The sequence below is a fragment of the Salvelinus alpinus genome, chromosome 18 (genome assembly GCF_045679555.1).
Source record: "Salvelinus alpinus chromosome 18, SLU_Salpinus.1, whole genome shotgun sequence".
NCBI classification, from domain to species: domain Eukaryota; kingdom Metazoa; phylum Chordata; class Actinopteri; order Salmoniformes; family Salmonidae; genus Salvelinus; species Salvelinus alpinus.
In genome coordinates this window covers 45,523,829-45,548,300 of record NC_092103.1, presented here as the reverse complement: position 1 = coordinate 45,548,300, position 24,472 = coordinate 45,523,829, and the positions used below count along the sequence as shown (strand labels likewise).

At 50.1% G+C, this 24,472-nt stretch overlaps 1 protein-coding gene across 3 annotated transcripts in view; it reads right to left on the bottom strand.

The window, feature by feature from the left end:
* LOC139544405 (protein Shroom3-like) overlaps positions 1 to 24,472 on the bottom strand; it is a 162,545-nt gene that overhangs the window by 35,010 nt on the left and 103,063 nt on the right. For 2 of the 3 annotated variants that reach the window (XR_011668863.1, XM_071351452.1), the window contains exon 4: positions 3,423 to 3,554. Coding sequence is in view for 2 of the 3 variants with exons in the window: in XM_071351452.1 (XP_071207553.1) it covers positions 3,423 to 3,554 (132 nt within the window). In the remaining variant the exon portion in view is untranslated. Of the gene's footprint in view, positions 1 to 3,422; positions 3,555 to 18,134; positions 18,504 to 24,472 lie in introns of those variants that run through there. The other variant, XM_071351453.1, reaches the window with a different exon arrangement.

Genomic DNA, 24,472 nt, shown 5'->3' with positions numbered 1-24,472 from the left:
GCCAAGACCAACATTTCTACCAGGACATTGGTCCCAAGATCCAGACCCAGTGAGTTGAGACCATGACAATTTAAAGACCACTAGATCCATGGGCCCTTTCTTCAACTGTAAGAAACTCAAGTGGAATAAACTAGAGCACAGTAGAGTAGAGTACAGTAGAGTACAGTACAGTACAGTAGAGTACAGTAGAGTAGAGTACAGTACAGTAGAGTAGAGTACAGTAGAGTAGAGTACAGTACAGTAGAGTAGAGTACCGTAGAGTAGAGTACCGTAGAGTAGAGTACAGTACAGCACAGTAGAGTGCAGTACAGCAGAGTAGAGTAGAGTACAGTAGAGTACAGTAGAGTACAGTAGAGTACAGTACAGTAGAGTAGAGTAGAGTGCAGTAGAGTAGAATACAGTAGAGTAGAGTACAGTAGAGTATAGTAGAGTACAGTAGAGCACAGTACAGTAGAGTGCAGTAGATTACAGTAGAGTAGAGGACAGTACAGTACAGTAGGGTCCAGTAGAGTAGAGTAGAGTACAGTAGAGTAGAGTAGAGGACAGTACAGTACAGTAGGGTCCAGTAGAGTACAGTACAGTAGAGTGCAGTACAGTAGAGTAGAGTACAGTAGAGTACAGTAGAGTAGAGTACAGTAGAGGACAGTACAGTAGAGTAGAGGACAGTACAGTACAGTAGGGTCCAGTAGAGTACAGTACAGTATATTATAGACGTCTATGTTTTGGGCAAATATAAGTCAATGTTTGGTCTCTTAGAGGGTTGGAGCCCCTTACTAACTATGCATCTCAATACTCTAAACCTTTTTCCTGAACTATGCACTTGTCCACTACCCACATGGTGGTCCTCTGTAGCTCAGTTGTTAGAGCATGGCACATGCAATGTTAAAATGGAAATAGCCTCAATGGCACTGCCATAATGATGCCATAATGGCACAGATACAAAGATGAGACCTCTATATATCTCTATGGTTTCAGTTGTGACCGTTTCGGTTTGGACAAATTTAAAGACTTTAAAGAATCCCCATAGCTAGCATATGGCTGGCTATCTTTTGAATGGGGACAGATGTACATCCCAGCAAAAATATATTTTAGTCCCTTAACCATACTTTACATATTTCTTGATACATTAGATGTTCGGTAGCGACACTTCTTAAAAATACATGAAGATTTACCAACTTACTCACAAATTTTGTCCACAATATTTGCAAACAGGCTACTCACCGTGTGGCCATGATGGAGAGAGGTGCTATCCCATCACCTGGTGATATTAGTAGGGGTGTGGCTTAAGACACATTCTACAGTCCCATCACCTGGTGATATTAGTAGGGGTGTGGCTTAAGACACATTCTACAGTCCCATCACCTGGTGATATTAGTAGGGGTGTGGCTTAAGACACATTCTACAGTCTCATCACCTGGTGATATTAGTAGGGGTGTGGCTTAAGACACATTCTACAGTCTCATCACCTGGTGATATTAGTAGGGGTGTGGCTTAAGACACATTCTACAGTCTCATCACCTGGTGATATTAGTAGGGGTGTGGCTTAAGGCACATTCTACAGTCTCATTACCTGGTGATATTAGTAGGGGTGTGGCTTAAGGCACATTCTACAGTCTCATCACCTGGTGATATTAGTAGGGGTGTGGCTTAAGACACATTCTACAGTCTCATCACCTGGTGATATTAGGAGGGGTGTGGCTTAAGACACATTCTACAGTCTCATCACCTGGTGATATTAGTAGGGGTGTGGCTTAAGACACAATCAACAGTCTCATCACCTGGTGATATTAGTAGGGGTGTGGCTTAAGGCACATTCTACAGTCTCATCACCTGGTGATATTAGTAGGGGTGTGGCTTAAGACACATTCTACAGTCTCATCACCTGGTGATATTAGTAGGGGTGTGGCTTAAGACACATTCTACAGTCTCATCACCTGGTGATATTAGTAGGGGTGTGGCTTAAGACACATTCTACAGTCTCATCACCTGGTGATATTAGTAGGGGTGTGGCTTAAGACACATTCTACAGTCTCATCACCTGGTGATATTAGTAGGGGTGTGGCTTAAGGCACATTCATTGTATTGTGTTTCGGTAGAGGCATCAAAAGGTGGGACAGCATTCTTTTGAGAAATTTAAAATAAACAAAACTACTAATCTGATAAGTATATTTTAATGTAAATAGAACAACTCAATATTTTCTATTGAAATAATAGTGTTAAAAACAGACACCTCTCTGTATAAATAACATGAAGTTTAGGAGTCAGGGTTTGGGACAGACACCTCTCTGTATAAATAACATGAAGTTTAGGAGTCAGGGTTTGGGACAGACACCTCTCAGTATAAATAACATGACGTTTAGGAGTCAGGGTTTGGGACAGACACCTCTCAGTATAAATAACATGTAGTTTAGGAGTCAGGGTTTGGGACAGACACCTCTCAGTATAAATAACATGTAGTTTAGGAGTCAGGGTTTGGGACAGACACCTCTCAGTATAAATAACATGTAGTTTAGGAGTCAGGGTTTGGGACAGACACCTCTCAGTATAAATAACATGTAGTTTAGGAGTCAGGGTTTGGGACAGACACCTCTCAGTATAAATAACATGTAGTTTAGGAGTCAGGGTTTGGGACAGACACCTCTCAGTATAAATAACATGTAGTTTAGTAGTCAGGGTTTGGGACAGACACCTCTCAGTATAAATACCATGTAGTTTAGTAGTCAGGGTTTGGGACAGACACCTCTCAGTATAAATAACATGTAGTTTAGGCGTCAGGGTTTGGGACAGACACCTCTCAGTATAAATAACATGTAGTTTAGGAGTCAGGGTTTGGGACAGACACCTCTCAGTATAAATAACATGTAGTTTAGGAGTCAGGGTTTGGGACAGGCACCTCTCAATCGAAATAACATGTAGTTTAGGAGTCAGGGTTTGGGACAGGCACCTCTCAATCGAAATAACATGTAGTTTAGGAGTCAGGGTTTGGGACAGACACCTCTCAGTATAAATAACATGTAGTTTAGGAGTCAGGGTTTGGGACAGACACCTCTCTGTATAAATAACATGTAGTTTAGGAGTCAGGGTTTGGGACAGACACCTCTCAGTATAAATAACATGTAGTTTAGGAGTCAGGGTTTGGGACAGACACCTCTCAGTATAAATAACATGTAGTTTAGGAGTCAGGGTTTGGGACAGACACCTCTCAGTATAAATAACATGTAGTTTAGGAGTCAGGGTTTGGGACAGACACCTCTCAATGGAAATAGCTGTATAAACAATGACTTTGTACTATATTAATTTAACAATATGTTTCTTATTGCCTTGGATTGAATTAGAACACACTTTATGACAACTGTTAAAAAAATAGCTTTATAAATATATTTGATTTATTGATTGCTTTATTACTTGATTGATTGACTAACCTGGAGTTGTATGTGTGATGCCAGGGAGGGTCTATGGTGCCCTGGGATATCTGCACCATGCTGGGGTCTGGCTGGCCCTCGCCTAGTTTGGTGGAGTGCCACGAGTGAGGTCTGGGGACGGGCTCGCTGCGTCTGTAGAACAGAACAGAAAGTGAGGTGTGGAGACGGGCTCGCTGTGTCTGTAGGACAGAACAGAAAGTGAGGTGTGGAGACGGGCTCGCTGCGTCTGAGGAGGGAGACAGCTCAGATAGAGGGAGAGGACTATGCATGCTAAGTCACACACATGAACTCAGTCACACACGCGAACACAGGCATGCACACACACACACATAGCATAACAACAAAAACAGAACAATATGACACAGACCAACAATAAGGAACGCAGTACACACTCTCCTGATTTCCATAACAACAAACAACAAATATGTACCAGTAATCATACAAATGTATTTTAGGCTGCTGGGAGATCCTTCAACTAAACGTTCAAACCCCTAGAAGAAATTGAGAAGAGCGTGGGGCCTAGGATCGAGCCTTGGGGTACTCCCTTGGTGACAGGCAGTGGCTGAGACAGCAGATGTTCTGACTTTATACACTGCACTCTTTGAGAGGGGTAGTTAGCAAACCAGGCCAAAGACCCCTCAGAGACACCAATACTCCTTAGCCGGCCCACAAGAATAGAATGGTCTACCGTATCAAAAGCTTTGGCCAAGTCAATAAAAATAGCAGCACATTGCTTAGAATCAAGAGTAATGGTGACATAATTTAGGACGTTTAAGGTTGCAGTGACACATCCATAACCTGAGCGGAACCAGACTGCATACCAGAGAGAATACTATAGACATCAAGAAAGCCAGTCAGTTGATTATTGACAAGTTTTTCCAACATTTTTGATAAACAGGGCAAAATAGAAATAGGCCTATAACAGTTAGGATCAGCTTGATCTCCGCCATTAAATAAAGGACGCACCTTGGCTGCCTTCCAAGCAATGGGAACATCCCATTGCTTGGAGAGACAGGTTAAGGAGAGGAGAGACAGGTTAAAAAGTTCAGAGATAGGCTTGGTGATGACAGGGGCAGCAACCTTAAAGAAGAAAGGGTCTAAACCATCTGACCCAGATGTTTTTTTGAGGTCAAGTTTAAGGAGCTCGTTTAGCACCTGGGACTCAGTGACCACCTGCAGGGAGAAACTTTGTAGCGGGGCAGGTGGAAAAGAGGGAGGAGCATCGGAGATAGTCACATTAGAGGGGGTGGAAGATGAGGAAATGTTGGACGGGCAAGGAGGCATGGCTGAGTCAAATAGGAATCCAAATAGGTTTATTGATGACCGATAATGCAAAGCCTTATCTATGGCTGATAACGTAAAGCATTATTTATGGCTGAAAACGCTAAACCTTATCCTATGATTGATAATGCAAAGCCTTATGTATGACTAATAACACAAAGCCTTATGTATGGCTGTATCTATGGGCCAAAACTAAACACAGAAAAAAGAGTCTGTGTTACATAAAGTCTTTATATCTAATAATACACATAATGGTGTACAGCCCAGAGCCCCATATTGTCCTTCCATGCATGGCTCTGCTATAGTCTAATCACTGTCAAGGCTTATGTATTGTTATGGAAGCTACAAACTGGAAGACATTAGGTGTTTGGAGGGAAGCACAGAGGGAATCACAGTGTTGAGCGAATCAACATATTAACGTAGTTAGTCAAATCAGATCGCATCGCAACGCCTCAGAGGGTTTATGACAATTTGTTGATGATTCATTACAGCTGTGAACGCTGCCTGCGAATCAGACCTGGGCTCGAATATCATTTGAAATCTTTAAAATATTTTAAGCGTTTTTTCTACTAGTGTGTCTGGAGTCCCCCGATGGACAGGGGTTACTAGTCTGTCTGGAGTCCCCCGATGGACAGGGGTTACTAGTCTGTCTGGAGTCCCCCGATGGACAGGGGTTACTAGTCTGTCTGGAGTCCCCCACTGGACAGGGGTTACTAGTCTGTCTGGAGTCCCCCGATGGACAGGGGTTACTAGTCTGTCTGGAGTCCCCCGATGGACAGGGGTTACTAGTCTGTCTGGAGTCCCCCACTGGACAGGGGTTACTAGTCTGTCTGGAGTCCCCCACTGGACAGGGGTTACTAGTCTGTCTGGAGTCCCCCACTGGACAGGGGTTACTAGTCTGTCTGGAGTCCCCCACTGGACAGGGGTTACTAGTGTGTCTGGAGTCCCCCGATGGACAGGGGTTACTAGTCTGTCTGGAGTCCCCCGATGGACAGGGGTTACTAGTCTGTCTGGAGTCCCCCGATGGACAGGGGTTACTAGTCTGTCTGGAGTCCCCCACTGGACAGGGGTTACTAGTCTGTCTGGAGTCCCCCACTGGACAGGGGTTACTAGTCTGTCTGGAGTCCCCCGATGGACAGGGGTTACTAGTCTGTCTGGAGTCCCCCGATGGACAGGGGTTACTAGTCTGTCTGGAGTCCCCCGATGGACAGGGGTTACTAGTCTGTCTGGAGTCCCCCGATGGACAGGGGTTACTAGCCTGTCTGGAGACCCCCGATGGACAGGGGTTACTAGTCTGTCTGGAGTCCCCCGATGGACAGGGGTTACTAGTCTGTCTGGAGTCCCCCGATGGACAGGGGTTACTAGTCTGTCTGGAGTCCCCCACTGGACAGGGGTTACTAGTGTGTCTGGAGTCCCCCGATGGACAGGGGTTACTAGTCTGTCTGGAGTCCCCCACTGGACAGGGGTTACTAGTCTGTCTGGAGTCCCCCACTGGACAGGGGTTACTAGTCTGTCTGGAGTCCCCCACTGGACAGGGGTTACTAGTCTGTCTGGAGTCCCCCACTGGACAGGGGTTACTAGTCTGTCTGGAGTCCCCCGATGGACAGGGGTTACTAGTCTGTCTGGAGTCCCCCGATGGACAGGAGTTACTAGTCTGTCTGGTGTCCCCCGATGGACAGGGGTTACTAGTCTGTCTGGAGTCCCCCGATGGACAGGAGTTACTAGTCTGTCTGGTGTCCCCCGATGGACAGGGGTTACTAGTCTGTCTGGAGTCCCCCACTGGACAGGGGTTACTAGTCTGTCTGGAGTCCCCCGATGGACAGGGGTTACTAGTCTGTCTGGAGTCCCCCACTGGACAGGGGTTACTAGTCTGTCTGGAGTCCCCCGATGGACAGGGGTTACTAGTCTGTCTGGAGTCCCCCGATGGACAGGGGTTACTAGCCTGTCTGGAGACCCCCGATGGACAGGGGTTACTAGTCTGTCTGGGGTCCCCCGATGGACAGGGGTTACTAGTCTGTCTGGAGACCCCCGATGGACAGGGGTTACTAGTCTGTCTGGAGTCCCCCGATGGACAGGGGTTACTAGCCTGTCTGGAGACCCCCGATGGACAGGGGTTACTAGTCTGTCTGGAGTCCCCCGATGGACAGGGGTTACTAGCCTGTCTGGAGACCCCCGATGGACAGGGGTTACTAGTCTGTCTGGAGTCCCCCGATGGACAGGGGTTACTAGCCTGTCTGGAGACCCCCGATGGACAGGGGTTACTAGTCTGTCTGGAGTCCCCCGATGGACAGGGGTTACTAGCCTGTCTGGAGTCCCCCGATGGACAGGGGTTACTAGTCTGTCTGGAGACCCCCGATGGACAGGGGTTACTAGTCTGTCTGGAGTCCCCCGCTGGACAGGGGTTACTAGTCTGTCTGGAGTCCCCCGATGGACAGGGGTTACTAGCCTGTCTGGAGTCCCCCGATGGACAGGGGTTACTAGTCTGTCTGGAGTCCCCCGATGGACAGGGGTTACTAGTCTGTCTGGAGTCCCCCGATGGACAGGGGTTACTAGTCTGTCTGGAGTCCCCCGATGGACAGGGGTTACTAGTCTGTCTGGAGTCCCCCGATGGACAGGGGTTACTAGCCTGTCTGGAGTCCCCCGATGGACAGGGGTTACTAGTCTGTCTGGAGTCCCCCGATGGACAGGGGTTACTAGTCTGTCTGGAGTCCCCCGATGGACAGGGGTTACTAGTCTGTCTGGAGTCCCCCGATGGACAGGGGTTACTAGTCTGTCTGGAGTCCCCCGATGGACAGGGGTTACTAGTCTGTCTGGAGTCCCCCGATGGACAGGGGTTACTAGTCTGTCTGGAGACCCCCGATGGACAGGGGTTACTAGTCTGTCTGGAGACCCCCGATGGACAGGGGTTACTAGTCTGTCTGGAGTCCCCCGATGGACAGGGGTTACTAGTCTGTCTGGAGTCCCCCACTGGACAGGGGTTACTAGTCTGTCTGGAGACCCCCGATGGACAGGGGTTACTAGTCTGTCTGGAGTCCCCCACTGGACAGGGGTTACTAGTCTGTCTGGAGACCCCCGATGGACAGGGGTTACTAGCCTGTCTGGAGTCCCCCGATGGACAGGGGTTACTAGTCTGTCTGGAGTCCCCCGATGGACAGGGGTTACTAGTCTGTCTGGAGTCCCCCGATGGACAGGGGTTACTAGTCTGTCTGGAGTCCCCCGATGGACAGGGGTTACTAGTCTGTCTGGAGTCCCCCGATGGACAGGGGTTACTAGTCTGTCTGGAGTCCCCCGATGGACAGGGGTTACTAGTCTGTCTGGAGACCCCCGATGGACAGGGGTTACTAGTCTGTCTGGAGACCCCCGATGGACAGGGGTTACTAGTCTGTCTGGAGTCCCCCGATGGACAGGGGTTACTAGTCTGTCTGGAGTCCCCCACTGGACAGGGGTTACTAGTCTGTCTGGAGACCCCCGATGGACAGGGGTTACTAGTCTGTCTGGAGTCCCCCACTGGACAGGGGTTACTAGTCTGTCTGGAGACCCCCGATGGACAGGGGTTACTAGTCTGTCTGGAGTCCCCCGATGGACAGGGGTTACTAGTCTGTCTGGAGTCCCCCGATGGACAGGGGTTACTAGTCTGTCTGGAGTCCCCCGATGGACAGGGGTTACTAGTCTGTCTGGAGTCCCCCGATGGACAGGGGTTACTAGTCTGTCTGGAGTCCCCCGATGGACAGGGGTTACTAGTCTGTCTGGAGTCCCCCGATGGACAGGGGTTACTAGTCTGTCTGGAGTCCCCCACTGGACAGGGGTTACTAGTCTGTCTGGAGTCCCCCACTGGACAGGGGTTACTAGTCTGTCTGGAGACCCCCGATGGACAGGGGTTACTAGTCTGTCTGGAGTCCCCCGATGGACAGGGGTTACTAGTCTGTCTGGAGTCCCCCGATGGACAGGGGTTACTAGTCTGTCTGGAGTCCCCCACTGGACAGGGGTTACTAGTCTGTCTGGAGTCCCCCGATAGACAGGGGTTACTAGTCTGTCTGGAGTCCCCCGATGGACAGGGGTTACTAGTCTGTCTGGAGTCCCCCACTGGACAGGGGTACTAGTCTGTCTGGAGTCCCCCGATGGACAGGGGTTACTAGTCTGTCTGGAGTCCCCCGATGGACAGGGGTTACTAGTCTGTCTGGAGTCCCCCGATGGACAGGGGTTACTAGTCTGTCTGGAGTCCCCCACTGGACAGGGGTTACTAGTCTGTCTGGAGTCCCCCACTGGACAGGGGTTACTAGTCTGTCTGGAGTCCCCCACTGGACAGGGGTTACTAGTCTGTCTGGAGTCCCCCGATGGACAGGGGTTACTAGTCTGTCTGGAGTCCCCCGATGGACAGGGGTTACTAGTCTGTCTGGAGTCCCCCGATGGACAGGGGTTACTAGTCTGTCTGGAGTCCCCCGATGGACAGGGGTTACTAGTCTGTCTGGAGTCCCCCGATGGACAGGGGTTACTAGTCTGTCTGGAGTCCCCCACTGGACAGGGGTTACTAGTGTGTCTGGAGTCCCCCGATGGACAGGGGTTACTAGTCTGTCTGGAGTCCCCCACTGGACAGGGGTTACTAGTCTGTCTGGAGTCCCCCACTGGACAGGGGTTACTAGTCTGTCTGGAGTCCCCCACTGGACAGGGGTTACTAGTCTGTCTGGAGTCCCCCACTGGACAGGGGTTACTAGTCTGTCTGGAGTCCCCCGATGGACAGGGGTTACTAGTCTGTCTGGAGTCCCCCGATGGACAGGAGTTACTAGTCTGTCTGGAGTCCCCCGATGGACAGGGGTTACTAGTCTGTCTGGAGTCCCCCGATGGACAGGAGTTACTAGTCTGTCTGGTGTCCCCCGATGGACAGGGGTTACTAGTCTGTCTGGAGTCCCCCACTGGACAGGGGTTACTAGTCTGTCTGGAGTCCCCCGATGGACAGGGGTTACTAGTCTGTCTGGAGTCCCCCACTGGACAGGGGTTACTAGTCTGTCTGGAGTCCCCCGATGGACAGGGGTTACTAGTCTGTCTGGAGTCCCCCGATGGACAGGGGTTACTAGCCTGTCTGGAGACCCCCGATGGACAGGGGTTACTAGTCTGTCTGGAGTCCCCCGATGGACAGGGGTTACTAGTCTGTCTGGAGACCCCCGATGGACAGGGGTTACTAGTCTGTCTGGAGTCCCCCGATGGACAGGGGTTACTAGCCTGTCTGGAGACCCCCGATGGACAGGGGTTACTAGTCTGTCTGGAGTCCCCCGATGGACAGGGGTTACTAGCCTGTCTGGAGACCCCCGATGGACAGGGGTTACTAGTCTGTCTGGAGTCCCCCGATGGACAGGGGTTACTAGCCTGTCTGGAGACCCCCGATGGACAGGGGTTACTAGTCTGTCTGGAGTCCCCCGATGGACAGGGGTTACTAGCCTGTCTGGAGTCCCCCGATGGACAGGGGTTACTAGTCTGTCTGGAGACCCCCGATGGACAGGGGTTACTAGTCTGTCTGGAGTCCCCCGATGGACAGGGGTTACTAGTCTGTCTGGAGTCCCCCGATGGACAGGGGTTACTAGTCTGTCTGGAGACCCCCGATGGACAGGGGTTACTAGTCTGTCTGGAGACCCCCGATGGACAGGGGTTACTAGTCTGTCTGGAGTCCCCCGATGGACAGGGGTTACTAGTCTGTCTGGAGTCCCCCACTGGACAGGGGTTACTAGTCTGTCTGGAGACCCCCGATGGACAGGGGTTACTAGTCTGTCTGGAGTCCCCCACTGGACAGGGGTTACTAGTCTGTCTGGAGACCCCCGATGGACAGGGGTTACTAGTCTGTCTGGAGTCCCCCGATGGACAGGGGTTACTAGTCTGTCTGGAGTCCCCCGATGGACAGGGGTTACTAGTCTGTCTGGAGTCCCCCGATGGACAGGGGTTACTAGTCTGTCTGGAGTCCCCCGATGGACAGGGGTTACTAGTCTGTCTGGAGTCCCCCGATGGACAGGGGTTACTAGTCTGTCTGGAGTCCCCCGATGGACAGGGGTTACTAGTCTGTCTGGAGTCCCCCACTGGACAGGGGTTACTAGTCTGTCTGGAGTCCCCCACTGGACAGGGGTTACTAGTCTGTCTGGAGACCCCCGATGGACAGGGGTTACTAGTCTGTCTGGAGTCCCCCGATGGACAGGGGTTACTAGTCTGTCTGGAGTCCCCCGATGGACAGGGGTTACTAGTCTGTCTGGAGTCCCCCACTGGACAGGGGTTACTAGTCTGTCTGGAGTCCCCCGATGGACAGGGGTTACTAGTCTGTCTGGAGTCCCCCGATGGACAGGGGTTACTAGTCTGTCTGGAGTCCCCCACTGGACAGGGGTTACTAGTCTGTCTGGAGTCCCCCGATGGACAGGGGTTACTAGTCTGTCTGGAGTCCCCCGATGGACAGGGGTTACTAGTCTGTCTGGAGTCCCCCGATGGACAGGGGTTACTAGTCTGTCTGGAGTCCCCCACTGGACAGGGGTTACTAGTCTGTCTGGAGTCCCCCACTGGACAGGGGTTACTAGTCTGTCTGGAGTCCCCCACTGGACAGGGGTTACTAGTCTGTCTGGAGTCCCCCGATGGACAGGGGTTACTAGTCTGTCTGGAGTCCCCCGATGGACAGGGGTTACTAGTCTGTCTGGAGTCCCCCGATGGACAGGGGTTACTAGTCTGTCTGGAGTCCCCCGATGGACAGGGGTTACTAGTCTGTCTGGAGTCCCCCGATGGACAGGGGTTACTAGTCTGTCTGGAGTCCCCCGATGGACAGGGGTTACTAGTCTGTCTGGAGTCCCCCGATGGACAGGGGTTACTAGTCTGTCTGGAGTCCCCCGATGGACAGGGGTTACTAGTCTGTCTGGAGTCCCCCGATGGACAGGGGTTACTAGCCTGTCTGGAGTCCCCCGATGGACAGGGGTTACTAGTCTGTCTGGAGTCCCCCGATGGACAGGGGTTACTAGTCTGTCTGGAGTCCCCCGATGGACAGGGGTTACTAGTCTGTCTGGAGTCCCCCGATGGACAGGGGTTACTAGTCTGTCTGGAGTCCCCCGATGGACAGGGGTTACTAGTCTGTCTGGAGTCCCCCACTGGACAGGGGTTACTAGTCTGTCTGGAGTCCCCCGATGGACAGGGGTTACTAGTCTGTCTGGAGTCCCCCGATGGACAGGGGTTACTAGTCTGTCTGGAGTCCCCCGATGGACAGGGGTTACTAGTCTGTCTGGAGTCCCCCGATGGACAGGGGTTACTAGTCTGTCTGGAGTCCCCCGATGGACAGGGGTTACTAGTCTGTCTGGAGTCCCCCGATGGACAGGGGTTACTAGCCTGTCTGGAGTCCCCCGATGGACAGGGGTTACTAGTCTGTCTGGAGTCCCCCACTGGACAGGGGTTACTAGCCTGTCTGGAGTCCCCCGATGGACAGGGGTTACTAGTCTGTCTGGAGTCCCCCGATGGACAGGGGTTACTAGTCTGTCTGGAGACCCCCGATGGACAGGGGTTACTAGTCTGTCTGGAGTCCCCCGATGGACAGGGGTTACTAGTCTGTCTGGAGACCCCCGATGGACAGGGGTTACTAGCCTGTCTGGAGTCCCCCGATGGACAGGGGTTACTAGTCTGTCTGGAGTCCCCCGATGGACAGGGGTTACTAGTCTGTCTGGAGACCCCCGATGGACAGGGGTTACTAGTCTGTCTGGAGTCCCCCGATGGACAGGGGTTACTAGTCTGTCTGGAGACCCCCGATGGACAGGGGTTACTAGCCTGTCTGGAGTCCCCCGATGGACAGGGGTTACTAGTCTGTCTGGAGTCCCCCACTGGACAGGGGTTACTAGCCTGTCTGGAGTCCCCCGATGGACAGGGGTTACTAGTCTGTCTGGAGTCCCCCGATGGACAGGGGTTACTAGCCTGTCTGGAGTCCCCCGATGGACAGGGGTTACTAGCCTGTCTGGAGTCCCCCGATGGACAGGGGTTACTAGCCTGTCTGGAGTCCCCCGATGGACAGGGGTTACTAGCCTGTCTGGAGTCCCCCGATGGACAGGGGTTACTAGTCTGCACTATTGCGACTATTCTATTGGTTCCATCGCACCAGGCAAGCGTAATCATGGCCAGCTAAGGTATTGGAAATGATTTCAAATAGCATTTGAACCCAGGTCTGCAGTGAATGCTAATGAATGGCCAACTCAACATCAGCCGGTGGGTGGGGTTTGTTGGTCACTGTACAAGGACGCATCATGAAGAAGTTATCGTATTGTTTCCAACCCAAGCTGTTATCTTCTTCAACAGAAGCCCTGAGCTGTTGCTGTTTTTATAGCCACTTCTCACGACAGATTACCAGACTGCTACTTTGTGCTACAACACAAACGCAATAACTTATAACAGCAACCGGGATGCAACAGTGAAACAGAATCTTTGAGAAGTGAATTCTTGTTTGAGATTAACCATGGCAACCAGAAACAGCTCTTGTATGAACCACATTTGACTGGTTCCCAGAAGGCCTTTGATCCCTTAACAGGGAAATACCCATACACCCTTTATCCAATGACCTGCCTACACCAATACCCATACACCCTTTATCCAATGAGCCGCCTACACCAATACACCCTTTATCCAATGAGCTGCCTACACCAATACACCCTTTATCCAATGACCTGCCTACACCAATACACCCTTTATCCAATGAGCTGCCTACACCAATACACCCTTTATCCAATGAGCTGCCTACACCAATACACCCTTTATCCAATGAGCTGCCTACACCAATACACCCTTTATCCAATGACCTGCCTACACCAATACACCCTTTATCCAATGAGCTGCCTACACCAATACACCCTTTATCCAATGAGCTGCCTACACCAATACACCCTTTATCCAATGAGCTGCCTACACCAATACCCATGCACCCTTTATCTAATGAGCTGCCTACACCAATACCCATACACCCTTTATCCAATGAGCTGCCTACACCACACGCAGCTTGCATAGTACATTGAGTGCTACTGCTGGGAGTATGTTTTGTCAAGACATCCGGTTTCAACCCTGATATTGAACACTATTGGATATACAGAACCTTTGTGAGAGGAGGAAGGGATAACAGTAGTGATCCTACTGAAGCTTTATTTATCCTGTGAGGGGACATCTTGTGTCAAAAAAAACATAACAGAGGACTGAGATGGCCCATGCCTCACCCCGTCCAAACAGGCCGGAGCTGGGCCTACTGCAGGCTGGAGCTGGGCCTACTGCAGGCTGGAACTGGGCCTACTGCAGGCTGGAGCTGGGCCTACTGCAGGCTGGGATGGTGAGGCCTACTGCAGGCTGGGATGGTGAGGCCTACTGCAGGCTGGGATGGTGAGGCATACTGCAGGCTGGGATGGTGAGGCCTACTGCAGGCTGGAGCTGGGCCTACTGCAGGCTGGGATGGTGAGGCCTACTGCAGGCTGGGATGGTGAGGCCTAATGCAGGCTCGGATGGTGAGGCCTACTGCAGGATGGGATGGTGAGGCCTACTGCAGGTTGGGATGGTGAGGTCTACTGCAGGTTGGGATGGTGAGGCCTACTGCAGGCTGGGATGGTGAGGCCAACCGCAGGCTGGGATGGTGAGGCCTACTGCAGGCTGGGATGGTGAGGCCTACTGCAGGCTGGGATGGTGAGGCCTACTGCAGGCTGGGATGGTGAGGCCTACTGCAGGCTGGGATGGTGAGGCCTACTGCAGGCTGGGATGGTGAGGCCTACTGCCAGCTGGGATGGTGAGGCCTACTGCAGGCTGGGATGGTGAGGCCTACTGCCAGCTGGGATGGTGAGGCCTACTGCCAGCTGGGATGGTGAGGCCTACTGCAGGCTGGGATGGTGAGGCCTACTGCAGGCTGGGATGGTGAGGCCTACTGCAGGCTGGGATGGTGAGGCCTACTGCAGGCTGGGATGGTGAGGCCTACTGCAGGCTGGGATGGCCCTGAGCCACAGGAGAGTCCAGCTGCATGCTATCACTGTGTTGACAGCCAGGACAGCGGTGTGACTCCCCCTCTCCCTGGCTCTACCCCCCCCCCCCCCCCCCCCCCCCTTGTCCTCTCTTCTCACCAGAAGCACTGGAGGCCTAGCTATCAACACTGCCGCTTCACAACCAAGCTTTCACAGTAGTCTGATTTAAGCAGAGTACACACCAGGCGGTCCCTAACTCCCACATCCAGAAAAATCAAGACAATTCCTTGGATTCAAGCTCTCCAACCTCTCCTGTTTGGAAACAACAGCTCTTCTCAGCTATGCTATTCTTCCTACTAGCTGTCTAACAAGCAGCCATCATATTTCAGAAGATCGTCTTGCTCCCAAAAACCCACAACACTTAGTGTGGAATATAAACAGGAAACGATGCTATCTTCACCTTCGTCCAGCTAGAGAAACATGAAAGCAGCCATTGTTTACACCCCCATAGTGATTCATCACGTAACACATATTTCTACAACATTCCAGCATTTTTTGGGGGAACATTTATCCAACTTTACTTAACAAAATGATTTAGGTACATAACAGACACATTGATCAACATTAACAAAAATTCTAAAACTGCAGAAAGTCCCTTCCCACACCACGCCTGAGTATGGAATCCAATCCACAACCTGGAAATACAACACATTCTATTTGAATCCTGTGTCCCAATAAACCAGTCTCATTAGAAGACGAGCTGTGGGACAGACAGACCACAGACTACAGAGCAGGTGAAACCTCCAACTGCAGTCCCAGTATGTTACCCTAGTACTAACCCTCCCAGTATGTTACCCTGGTACTAACCCTCCCAGTATGTTACCCTAGTACTAACCCTCCCAGTATGTTACCCTGGTACTAACCCTACCACCTCCCAGTATGTTACCCTAGTACTAACCCTCCCAGTATGTTACCCTAGTACTAACCCTCCCAGTATGTTACCCTGGTACTAACCCTCCCACCTCCCAGTATGTTACCCTGGTACTAACCCTCCCAGTATGTTACCCTAGTACTAACCCTCCCAGTATGTTACCCTGGTACTAACCCTCCCAGTATGTTACCCTAGTACTAACCCTCCCAGTATGTTACCCTGGTACTAACCCTCCCAGTATGTTACCCTAGTACTAACCCTCCCAGTATGTTACCCTAGTACTAACCCTCCCACCTCCCAGTATGTTACCCTGGTACTAACCCTCCCAGTATGTTACCCTAGTACTAACCCTCCCAGTATGTTACCCTGGTACTAACCCTCCCAGTATGTTACCCTAGTACTAACCCTCCCAGTATGTTACCCTGGTACTAACCCTCCCAGTATGTTACCCTAGTACTAACCCTCCCAGTATGTTACCCTAGTACTAACCCTCCCAGTATGTTACCCTAGTACTAACCCTCCCAGTATGTTACCCTGGTACTAACCCTCCCAGTATGTTACCCTGGTACTAACCCTCCCAGTATGTTACCCTAGTACTAACCCTCCCAGTATGTTACCCTAGTACTAACCCTCCCAGTATGTTACCCTGGTACTAACCCTCCCAATATGTTACCCTGGTACTAACCCTCCCAGTATGTTACCCTAGTACTAACCCTCCCAGTATGTTACCCTAGTACTAACCCTCCCAGTATGTTGCCCTGGTACTAACCCTCCCAGTATGTTACCCTGGTACTAACCCTCCCAGTATGTTACCCTGGTACTAACCCTCCCACCTCCCAGTATGTTACCCTGGTACTAACCCTCCCAGTATGTTACCCTGGTACTAACCCTCCCAGTATGTTACCCTGGTACTAACCCTCCCAGTATGTTACCCTGGTACTAACCCTCCCAGTATGTTACCCTGGTACTAACCCTCCCAGTATGTTACCCTGGTACTAACCCTCCCAGTATGTTACCCTGGTACTAACCCTCCCAGTATGTTACCCTGGTACTAACCCTCCCAGTATGTTACCCTGGTACTAACCCTCCCAGTATGTTACCCTGGTACTAACCCTCCCAGTATGTTACCCTGGTACTAACCCTCCCAGTATGTTACCCTGGTACTAACCCTCCCAGTATGTTACCCTGGTACTAACCCTCCCAGTATGTTACCCTGGTACTAACCCTCCCAGTATGTTACCCTGGTACTAACCCTCCCAGTATGTTACCCTGGTACTAACCCTCCCAGTATGTTACCCTGGTACTAACCCTCCCAGTATGTTACCCTGGTACTAACCCTCCCAGTATGTTACCCTGGTACTAACCCTCCCAGTATGTTACCCTGGTACTAACCCTCCCAGTATGTTACCCTGGTACTAACCCTCCCAGTATGTTGCCCTGGTACTAACCCTCCCAGTATGTTACCCTGGTACTAACCCTCCCAGTATGTTACCCTGGTACTAACCCTCCCAGTATGTTACCCTAGTACTAACCCTCCCAGTATGTTACCCTGGTACTAACCCTCCCACCTCCCAATATGTTACCCTGGTACTAACCCACCCAGTATGTTACCCTGGTACTAACCCTCCCAGTATGTTACCCTAGTACTAACCCTCCCAGTATGTTACCCTAGTACTAACCCTCCCAGTATGTTACCCTATTACTAACCCTCCCAGTATGTTACCCTGGTACTAACCCTCCCAGTATGTTGCCCTAGTACTAACCCCCCCAGTATGTTACCCTGGTACTAACCCTCCCAGTATGTTACCCTGGTACTAACCCTCCCAGTATGTTACCCTAGTACTAACCCTCCCACCTCCCAGTATGTTACCCTGGTACTAACCCCCCCAGTATGTTACCCTGGTACTAACCCTTCCCAGTATGTTACCCTGGTACTAACCCTCCCAGTATGTTACCCTGGTACTAACCCTCCCACCAGGGGTCCCTAAGCTAGATTTGGTTGTGGGCTCCCCACCTCGCGGCCTAAACATTTTGACGACAGAGAGAAATACATCGATTTTAAAGTGAATTTCCTGCAATTGTACACATTTTGATATGACTTACGCCATGTTAATGATATCTGAGTGAGAGTCACTAACAAAATCAAAATTGTGGTCCTGACGGAATGTGCCCTGCGTGAACGGTCGGGTACTCGACTATGATTACTACACGTTTAGATAGCTGGCTAGACTAGTTTACCAATCTAAAACATGTTAGCTGACATGGCTAATGGAGTGACTGTCAGTGACTGACATAACAAGAGAAAAACTGATGATGTACAACCACATTTCGAACTTCCACCTTGTGTATTCTACTATTCTCAGCGACCGCTTATGCCTGGAGCCGGCCCAGCCTACCTCCAGGATGTTACCCTAGGTGGGACCAAGTCACTCTTATTCGAGTCAGAAGGTCCAATTAGAACGGGTCAAGACTTAAGTCAAGTCCAAGTTGCAAAGTGGAGTCAAGTTAACTTTAATACTAAGCCCAACTCCCAGTTTCTGTTACCCTAAACCCAACCAAAACTCCCCGTGTTACCTGGTGAAGCGTAGAACCTTGGAGATGAGTCCAGTGGCCAGGTGGTTAACACTGGTCTCAGAAGGGGACTTGCACAGCGCCCTGTCTGACCGCCCCAGCCCCCCTGTCTCTGTCCCCAGGCCTTTCTGTTTCCTCCGGAGCTTCCTCCTGTAAAAGGCCCCAAGCAGCTCCATGGTACGGCCTGATACCCTGCTTCGTCCTCTAACGCTACCGCTTAATGCCAAACTCCAAAATGCCAGTTGGTGGGCAGAGGCTGGCGTGATAGGCTAGCGAAGGAGGGTTAGCGTCGGAGGTCGTTAAACGAACACGCAATTAAACGTCATTACCTCGCTAACGTATGATAAAGCATGAAATAAACATCCTGCCCTGCGATGCACAGTACAGGGGCACTGGGAACTAACAGAGAGAGAGAGAGAGAGAGGGAGGGAGAGAGAGAGAGAGAGACAGAGGTAGGGAGAGAGAGAGAGAGAGAGAGAGAGAGAGAGAGAGAGAGAGAGATGGAGTTGGACAGAGAGAGAGAGAGCGAGAGAGAGAGGGAGGGAGAGAGAGAGAGAGAGAGGGAGGGAGAGAGAGAGAGAGAGAGAGAGGGGGATGGTAAGGAAGAGAGAGAGTAGGTCAGAGGGAGAGAGAGACACAGAGAAACAGAGAGCGATGGAGAGAAAGGGGAAAGGGAGAGAGAGAGTCAGACGGAGTCCTTATTGAATGTCCAAGGCCCAGAAATGAATTTGAACGCTGGGAGGGGAAACAGAACACATGATAACATGTGGTCACACATTCACAGAACAGAACAAAGACACTCTCTATGGCCCCATCTCTCCTCTTCTCTTCTCCAATTCTGGCTGCGTCCAAAATGACACCCTATTGCCTTTACCAGTGCACTACTTTAGACAAGAGCCCTAGATTTGTTTTTTATCAAATTGAAGTTCATTTACTGCATTTCTACACAGTTTAAAACTCTAAAATGCTATTTGGAGAACAGCAAAAAAACAAGTTAAACTGACTCCAGCCCATGATCACCTTGCTGTATCTTCATTCACCTCAGTCAACAGGGGACTTGAACATTCTACAAACACGTGTCATACAAGAATTAGCTGCTACACACTAGCTCAGCACTGGGATTAAACCTCTAGTCTAGTTTCATGTCAAATCAAACAGCAGTATAAGAAGAAACAGAATAGCATACTCTGAGTTGTCTTTATGTTAGGTCCTGATCTGGCTATGCCATACGGCTGTGGGCTACACTAGTTCATTTAGCAGGTCCTGATCTGGCTATGCCATACGGCTGTGGGCTACACTAGTTCATTTAGCAGGTCCTGATCTGGCTATGCCATACGGCTGTGGGCTACACTAGTTCATTTAGCAGGTCCTGATCTGGCTATGCCATACGGCTGTGGGCTACACTAGTTCATTTAGCAGGTCCTGATCTGGCTATGCCATACGGCTGTGGGCTACACTAGTTCATTTAGCAGGTCCTGATCTGGCTATGCCATACGGCTGTGGGCTACACTAGTTCATTTAGCAGGTCCTGATCTGGCTATGCCATACGGCTGTGGGCTACACTAGTTCATTTAGCAGGTCCTGATCTGGCTATGCCATACGGCTGTGGGCTACACTAGTTCATTTAGCAGGTCCTGATCTGGCTATGCCATACGGCTGTGGGCTACACTAGTTCATTTAGCAGGTCCTGATCTGGCTATGCCATACGGCTGTGGGCTACACTAGTTCATTTAGCAGGTCCTGATCTGGCTATGCCATACGGCTGTGGGCTACACTAGTTCATTTAGCAGGTCCTGATCTGGCTATGCCATATGGCTGTGGGCTACACTAGTTCATTTAGCAGGTCCTGATCTGGCTATGCCATATGGCTGTGGGCTACACTAGTTCATTTAGCAGGTCCTGATCTGGCTATGCCATACGGCTGTGGGGTACACTCCCAGTTCATTTAGCAGACAGGATTTGCTTCGAATTCCGTGGCATTATTTAATATTTTATTTTATAGTATGAAGAATACAATTGAACAAAGCTGAATAAAATAGAAAGGATATTTTTTTCTCCAAACTATTTGAGGGTGTGTGCGCATGCGGCTATTCTGTGTTGAGCTGTTAACAAACAAACCTGCTTAATTTACAGTTATTTATGTAACTTTAGTTGTGATACAAATGTTGGGCTGTATGTTTTGTTTTCATTTAGGCTGCATGATTGCATGAGGCACACATTGAAAGAACTGTCCACGTTTACTTTTCGTCAGCCAACAAGATCCGCAGGCCTAACGAACAGCAAAAGCACGAGCCTACGTCAATCTACTATCCCCCGCAGTACAAGAGTTGACCTATTCTATTCTGTGTGAGAAATAAATATTCAAGCATAGCCTGTCCAGTGGCGATAGATCCCAAATTAATACAACCACTAGCATCAAAAAAATAAAAAAGTTTTAAAGCAATGAGCCTGACGCAACTAGACGAGAACATTTAGCTTAAAATGTTGATCAACTATTAGGCCATTTCTTCACATTATAAGCGCAGCGATGTGCACACGGCAGTAGGCTGTAAACATGAATGTTCCACGTATGTATGCCAGTTAGGCTTTAAACCCCGTTGTAAAGCAGATTAATGTGCTTCATTTTAAGAATTTATTTGGCCACTTTAGCTGTGATACAAACCTTATTATTAAAACCTATAGGACTATGGGCTAGGCTACATGAGGTGTGATACTAACCTTATTAAAACATATAGGACTATGGGCTAGGCTACATGAGGTGTGATACAAACCTTATTAAAACCTATAGGACTATGGGCTAGGCTACATGAGGTGTGATACTAACCTTATTAAAACATATAGGACTATGGGCTAGGCTACATGAGGTGTGATAATAACCTTATCAAAACATATAGGACTATGGGCTAGGCTACATGAGGTGTGATACAAACCTTATTAAAACCTATAGGACTATGGGCTAGGCTACATGAGGTGTGATACTAACCTTATTAAAACATATAGGACTATGGGCTAGGCTACATGAGGTGTGATACTTACCTTATTAAAACATATAGGACTATGGGCTAGGCTACATGAGGTGTGATACTAACCTTATTAAAACATATAGGACTGTGGGCTAGGCTACATGAGGTGTGCGACTATAATTTGAAAAAGTCGCAAAAAAAAGGCATGCGAGGTTTCTTGCCTTACTGCACACAAGCTGGGCATCATTCACAAGTGATAATATATAATTCACAAGTGATAGGCTAATATTGTCACCAATCAGACTATTCTTGACTTAATCTTGTCTTTATATATACTAACTAATATATTTGTGAAATTAGTTTTGATTTAGAATGGACCACTATCACGCACCTGTATCGAAACAGTAAATAAAATACATGTCATCTGTGCACTTAAATAGTGAACGGAGAACACTTTTCCTGTGGTTCATTTTCATTCTATCCAGCTAGGCTCTACTCCTGTTGTAAAGACAAGCAATGTGTTTAATATTAGGAAAGTTGAGACATAAATATAGCAGGCCTAGCCTATAGAATGCTGATGGGACCCTCCGCTTTTTAATAGAGGCCATCAAAGCTGTTTTCTCTCGCAATTGCATAGAAATGTTGCGCAACATGAGCTCATGAAGTGTTTGATTAGATTTTCATTACATTTGCATTGATGTCAGAGTTATTAGAGGGACAATAGAGTGCTGAGTACCAGGCAGATAACACCTTTGGTAGGCTACTAATGACCAGCAGCAGCAGCATCAGAGCTTGGAGAAGACTAATTACCGTGACTAAACGGTTACGTGGAATTTGACTGCCGCCATGACTCGTGATACGGTCACCGTAACAGCCCTAGGGAAGGATTGGATCTCTGTTTGTGAAGTAGCCGATTAGATGACACGCACACACACACACACACACACACACACACACACACACACGCACATACCTACCCACACACACACACACACACACACACACACACACACACACACACACACACACACACACACACACACACACACACACACACACACACACACACACACACACACACACACACACACACACACACACACACACACACACACACCTCTAGTAGCCACAGGGCCTGAGAATAGGAACTGAAATGTGTAACAAAGCTACTGAACAGCCATGTCACCCAATTCAACCTTCCACAAAGGGACGGGTGTCCGTGGTGTCCCACAATCCCTCAGATTCTCCTGCCGACACTCCCATGAAACCCAACCTTTGGGAATTTCACGTCCGGAGTGTGGAGAGAAAAAAAAGAGAGAGAAGAGGGGCTGTCAGAGAGGCAGAGGACAGACAGGAGGACCAAATGGAACCCTAGGCTGTCAGAGAGGACAGAGGACAGAGGAGGCCTGAGGCCCAAATGGAATCCTAGGCTGTCAGAGAGGCAGAGGACAGAGGAGGCCTGAGGCCCAAATGGAATCCTAGGCTGTCAGAGAGGCAGAGGACAGAGGAGGCCTGAGGACCAAATGGAACCCTATTACATATATAGTCCACTACCTTTGACCTGGGCTTAGAGGGCTCTGGTAGTAGTGGACTACTATATAGGTCATAGAATACCATTTGAGACACACTTTCAGAGAAACAGAAACATCTTAGGGCTGGTTTCTTTCTCAACATCATCATCCCCCCCATTGAAAGGCTGTTCTCTGGGATCTGTGGGCAGGCCATGGAGAGTCACAGAGAGACAGACACACAGGGTGTGTCTCGGAACAGAAACCTTATCTGCTCTGTGGGAACGAACAGTCTTCCTGAATGATCTTTTGATCTGAGAGGAAACTGAAATTGGAGAGAAATTAGATGGATGGTGGAGGAAAGAGAGGACAGGTCAGAGGAAGAGTAGCATCTCAACACTGTACCAGACCAGGAGGAGAGGAGGAGAGGACGAGCAGGTCAACACTGTACTGTCTGACCAGACCAGGAGGAGAGGAGGAGCAGGTCAACACTGTACTGTCTGACCAGACCAGGAGGAGGAGGAGGAGGAGAGGAGGAGCAGGTCAACACTGTACTGTCTGACCAGACCAGGAGGAGGAGGAGGAGCAGGTCAACACTGTACTGTCTGACCAGACCAGGAGGAGAGGAGGAGCAGGTCAACACTGTACTGTCTGACCAGACCAGGAGGAGGAGGAGGAGGAGGAGAGGAGGAGCAGGTCAACACTGTACCAGACCAGGAGGAGGAGCAGGTCAACACTGTACCAGACCAGGAGGAGGAGGCAAGTGTGGGAGGCAAGAGGAGGAGATAGCGAGAGAAAGAGAGAGAGAAAGAGCGAGAGAGAGTTAAGGGAACTCTGTGAGCCCATGTCTCAGAGAGAGAACAGACAACAGAGCAGGGAGGGACATCAGGGAGGGACGAAGGACGTGTGTGTATTTGTCCCCTGAGGGCCCAATGGCCCACTTCCTGCCTAAGCCCCTGTTCCTTCCCCCTGCCCAACCGCCATTCCGGTCCCTCTAAACCCCTGGCCCAGGCTGTACAGCTCTATCTCTGGCCCCCCTTGCCCCCCCGTCTCTATCAGAGCATGGCCCTCTGCTTAGAACTATCTGATAACAGGCTGGCACAAAGGGGCTGATGGGATACCAAACTGACGTCGTGACCATGAGATGAGCTCCACTGGCCCTACGGGGAGGCAGCAGCGACATCTTGGGACCAGAGTCTAGCACTCTTTACAATGCTTGGTTGTAATACATAATAACCTTCTAATATCCTGACTAACTACAGTGGGGAGAACAAGTATTTGATACAATGCCGATTTTGCAGGTTTTCCTACTTACAAAGCATGTAGAGGTCTGTAATTTTTATCATAGGTACACTTCAACTGTGAGAGACGGAATCTAAAACAAAAATCACATTGTATGATTTTTAAGTAATTAATTTGCATTTTATTGCATGCCAAAAGTATTTGATCACCTACCAACCAGTAAGAATTCCGGCTCTCACAGACCTGTTAGTTTTAAAAATCATACAATGAGGGGGCTCCCAGGTGGCGCAGTGGTCCAGTGCTAGCTGTGCCACCAGAGTCTCTGGGTTCGCGCCCAGGCTCAGGTCCGTGGGGTGACGCACAATTGGCATAGCGTCGTCCGGGTTAGGGAGGGTTTGGCCGGTAGGGATATCCTTGTCTCATCACGCTCCAGCGACTCCTGTGGCGGGCCGGGCGCAGTGCGCGCTAACCAAGGTGGCCAGGTACACGGTGTTTCCTCCGACACATTGGTGCGGCTGGCTTCCGGGTTGGAGGCGCGCTGTGTTAAGAAGCAGTGCGGCTTTGGAGGACGCATGGCTTTCGACCTTCGTCTCTCCCGAGCCCGTACGGGAGTTGTAGCGATGAGACA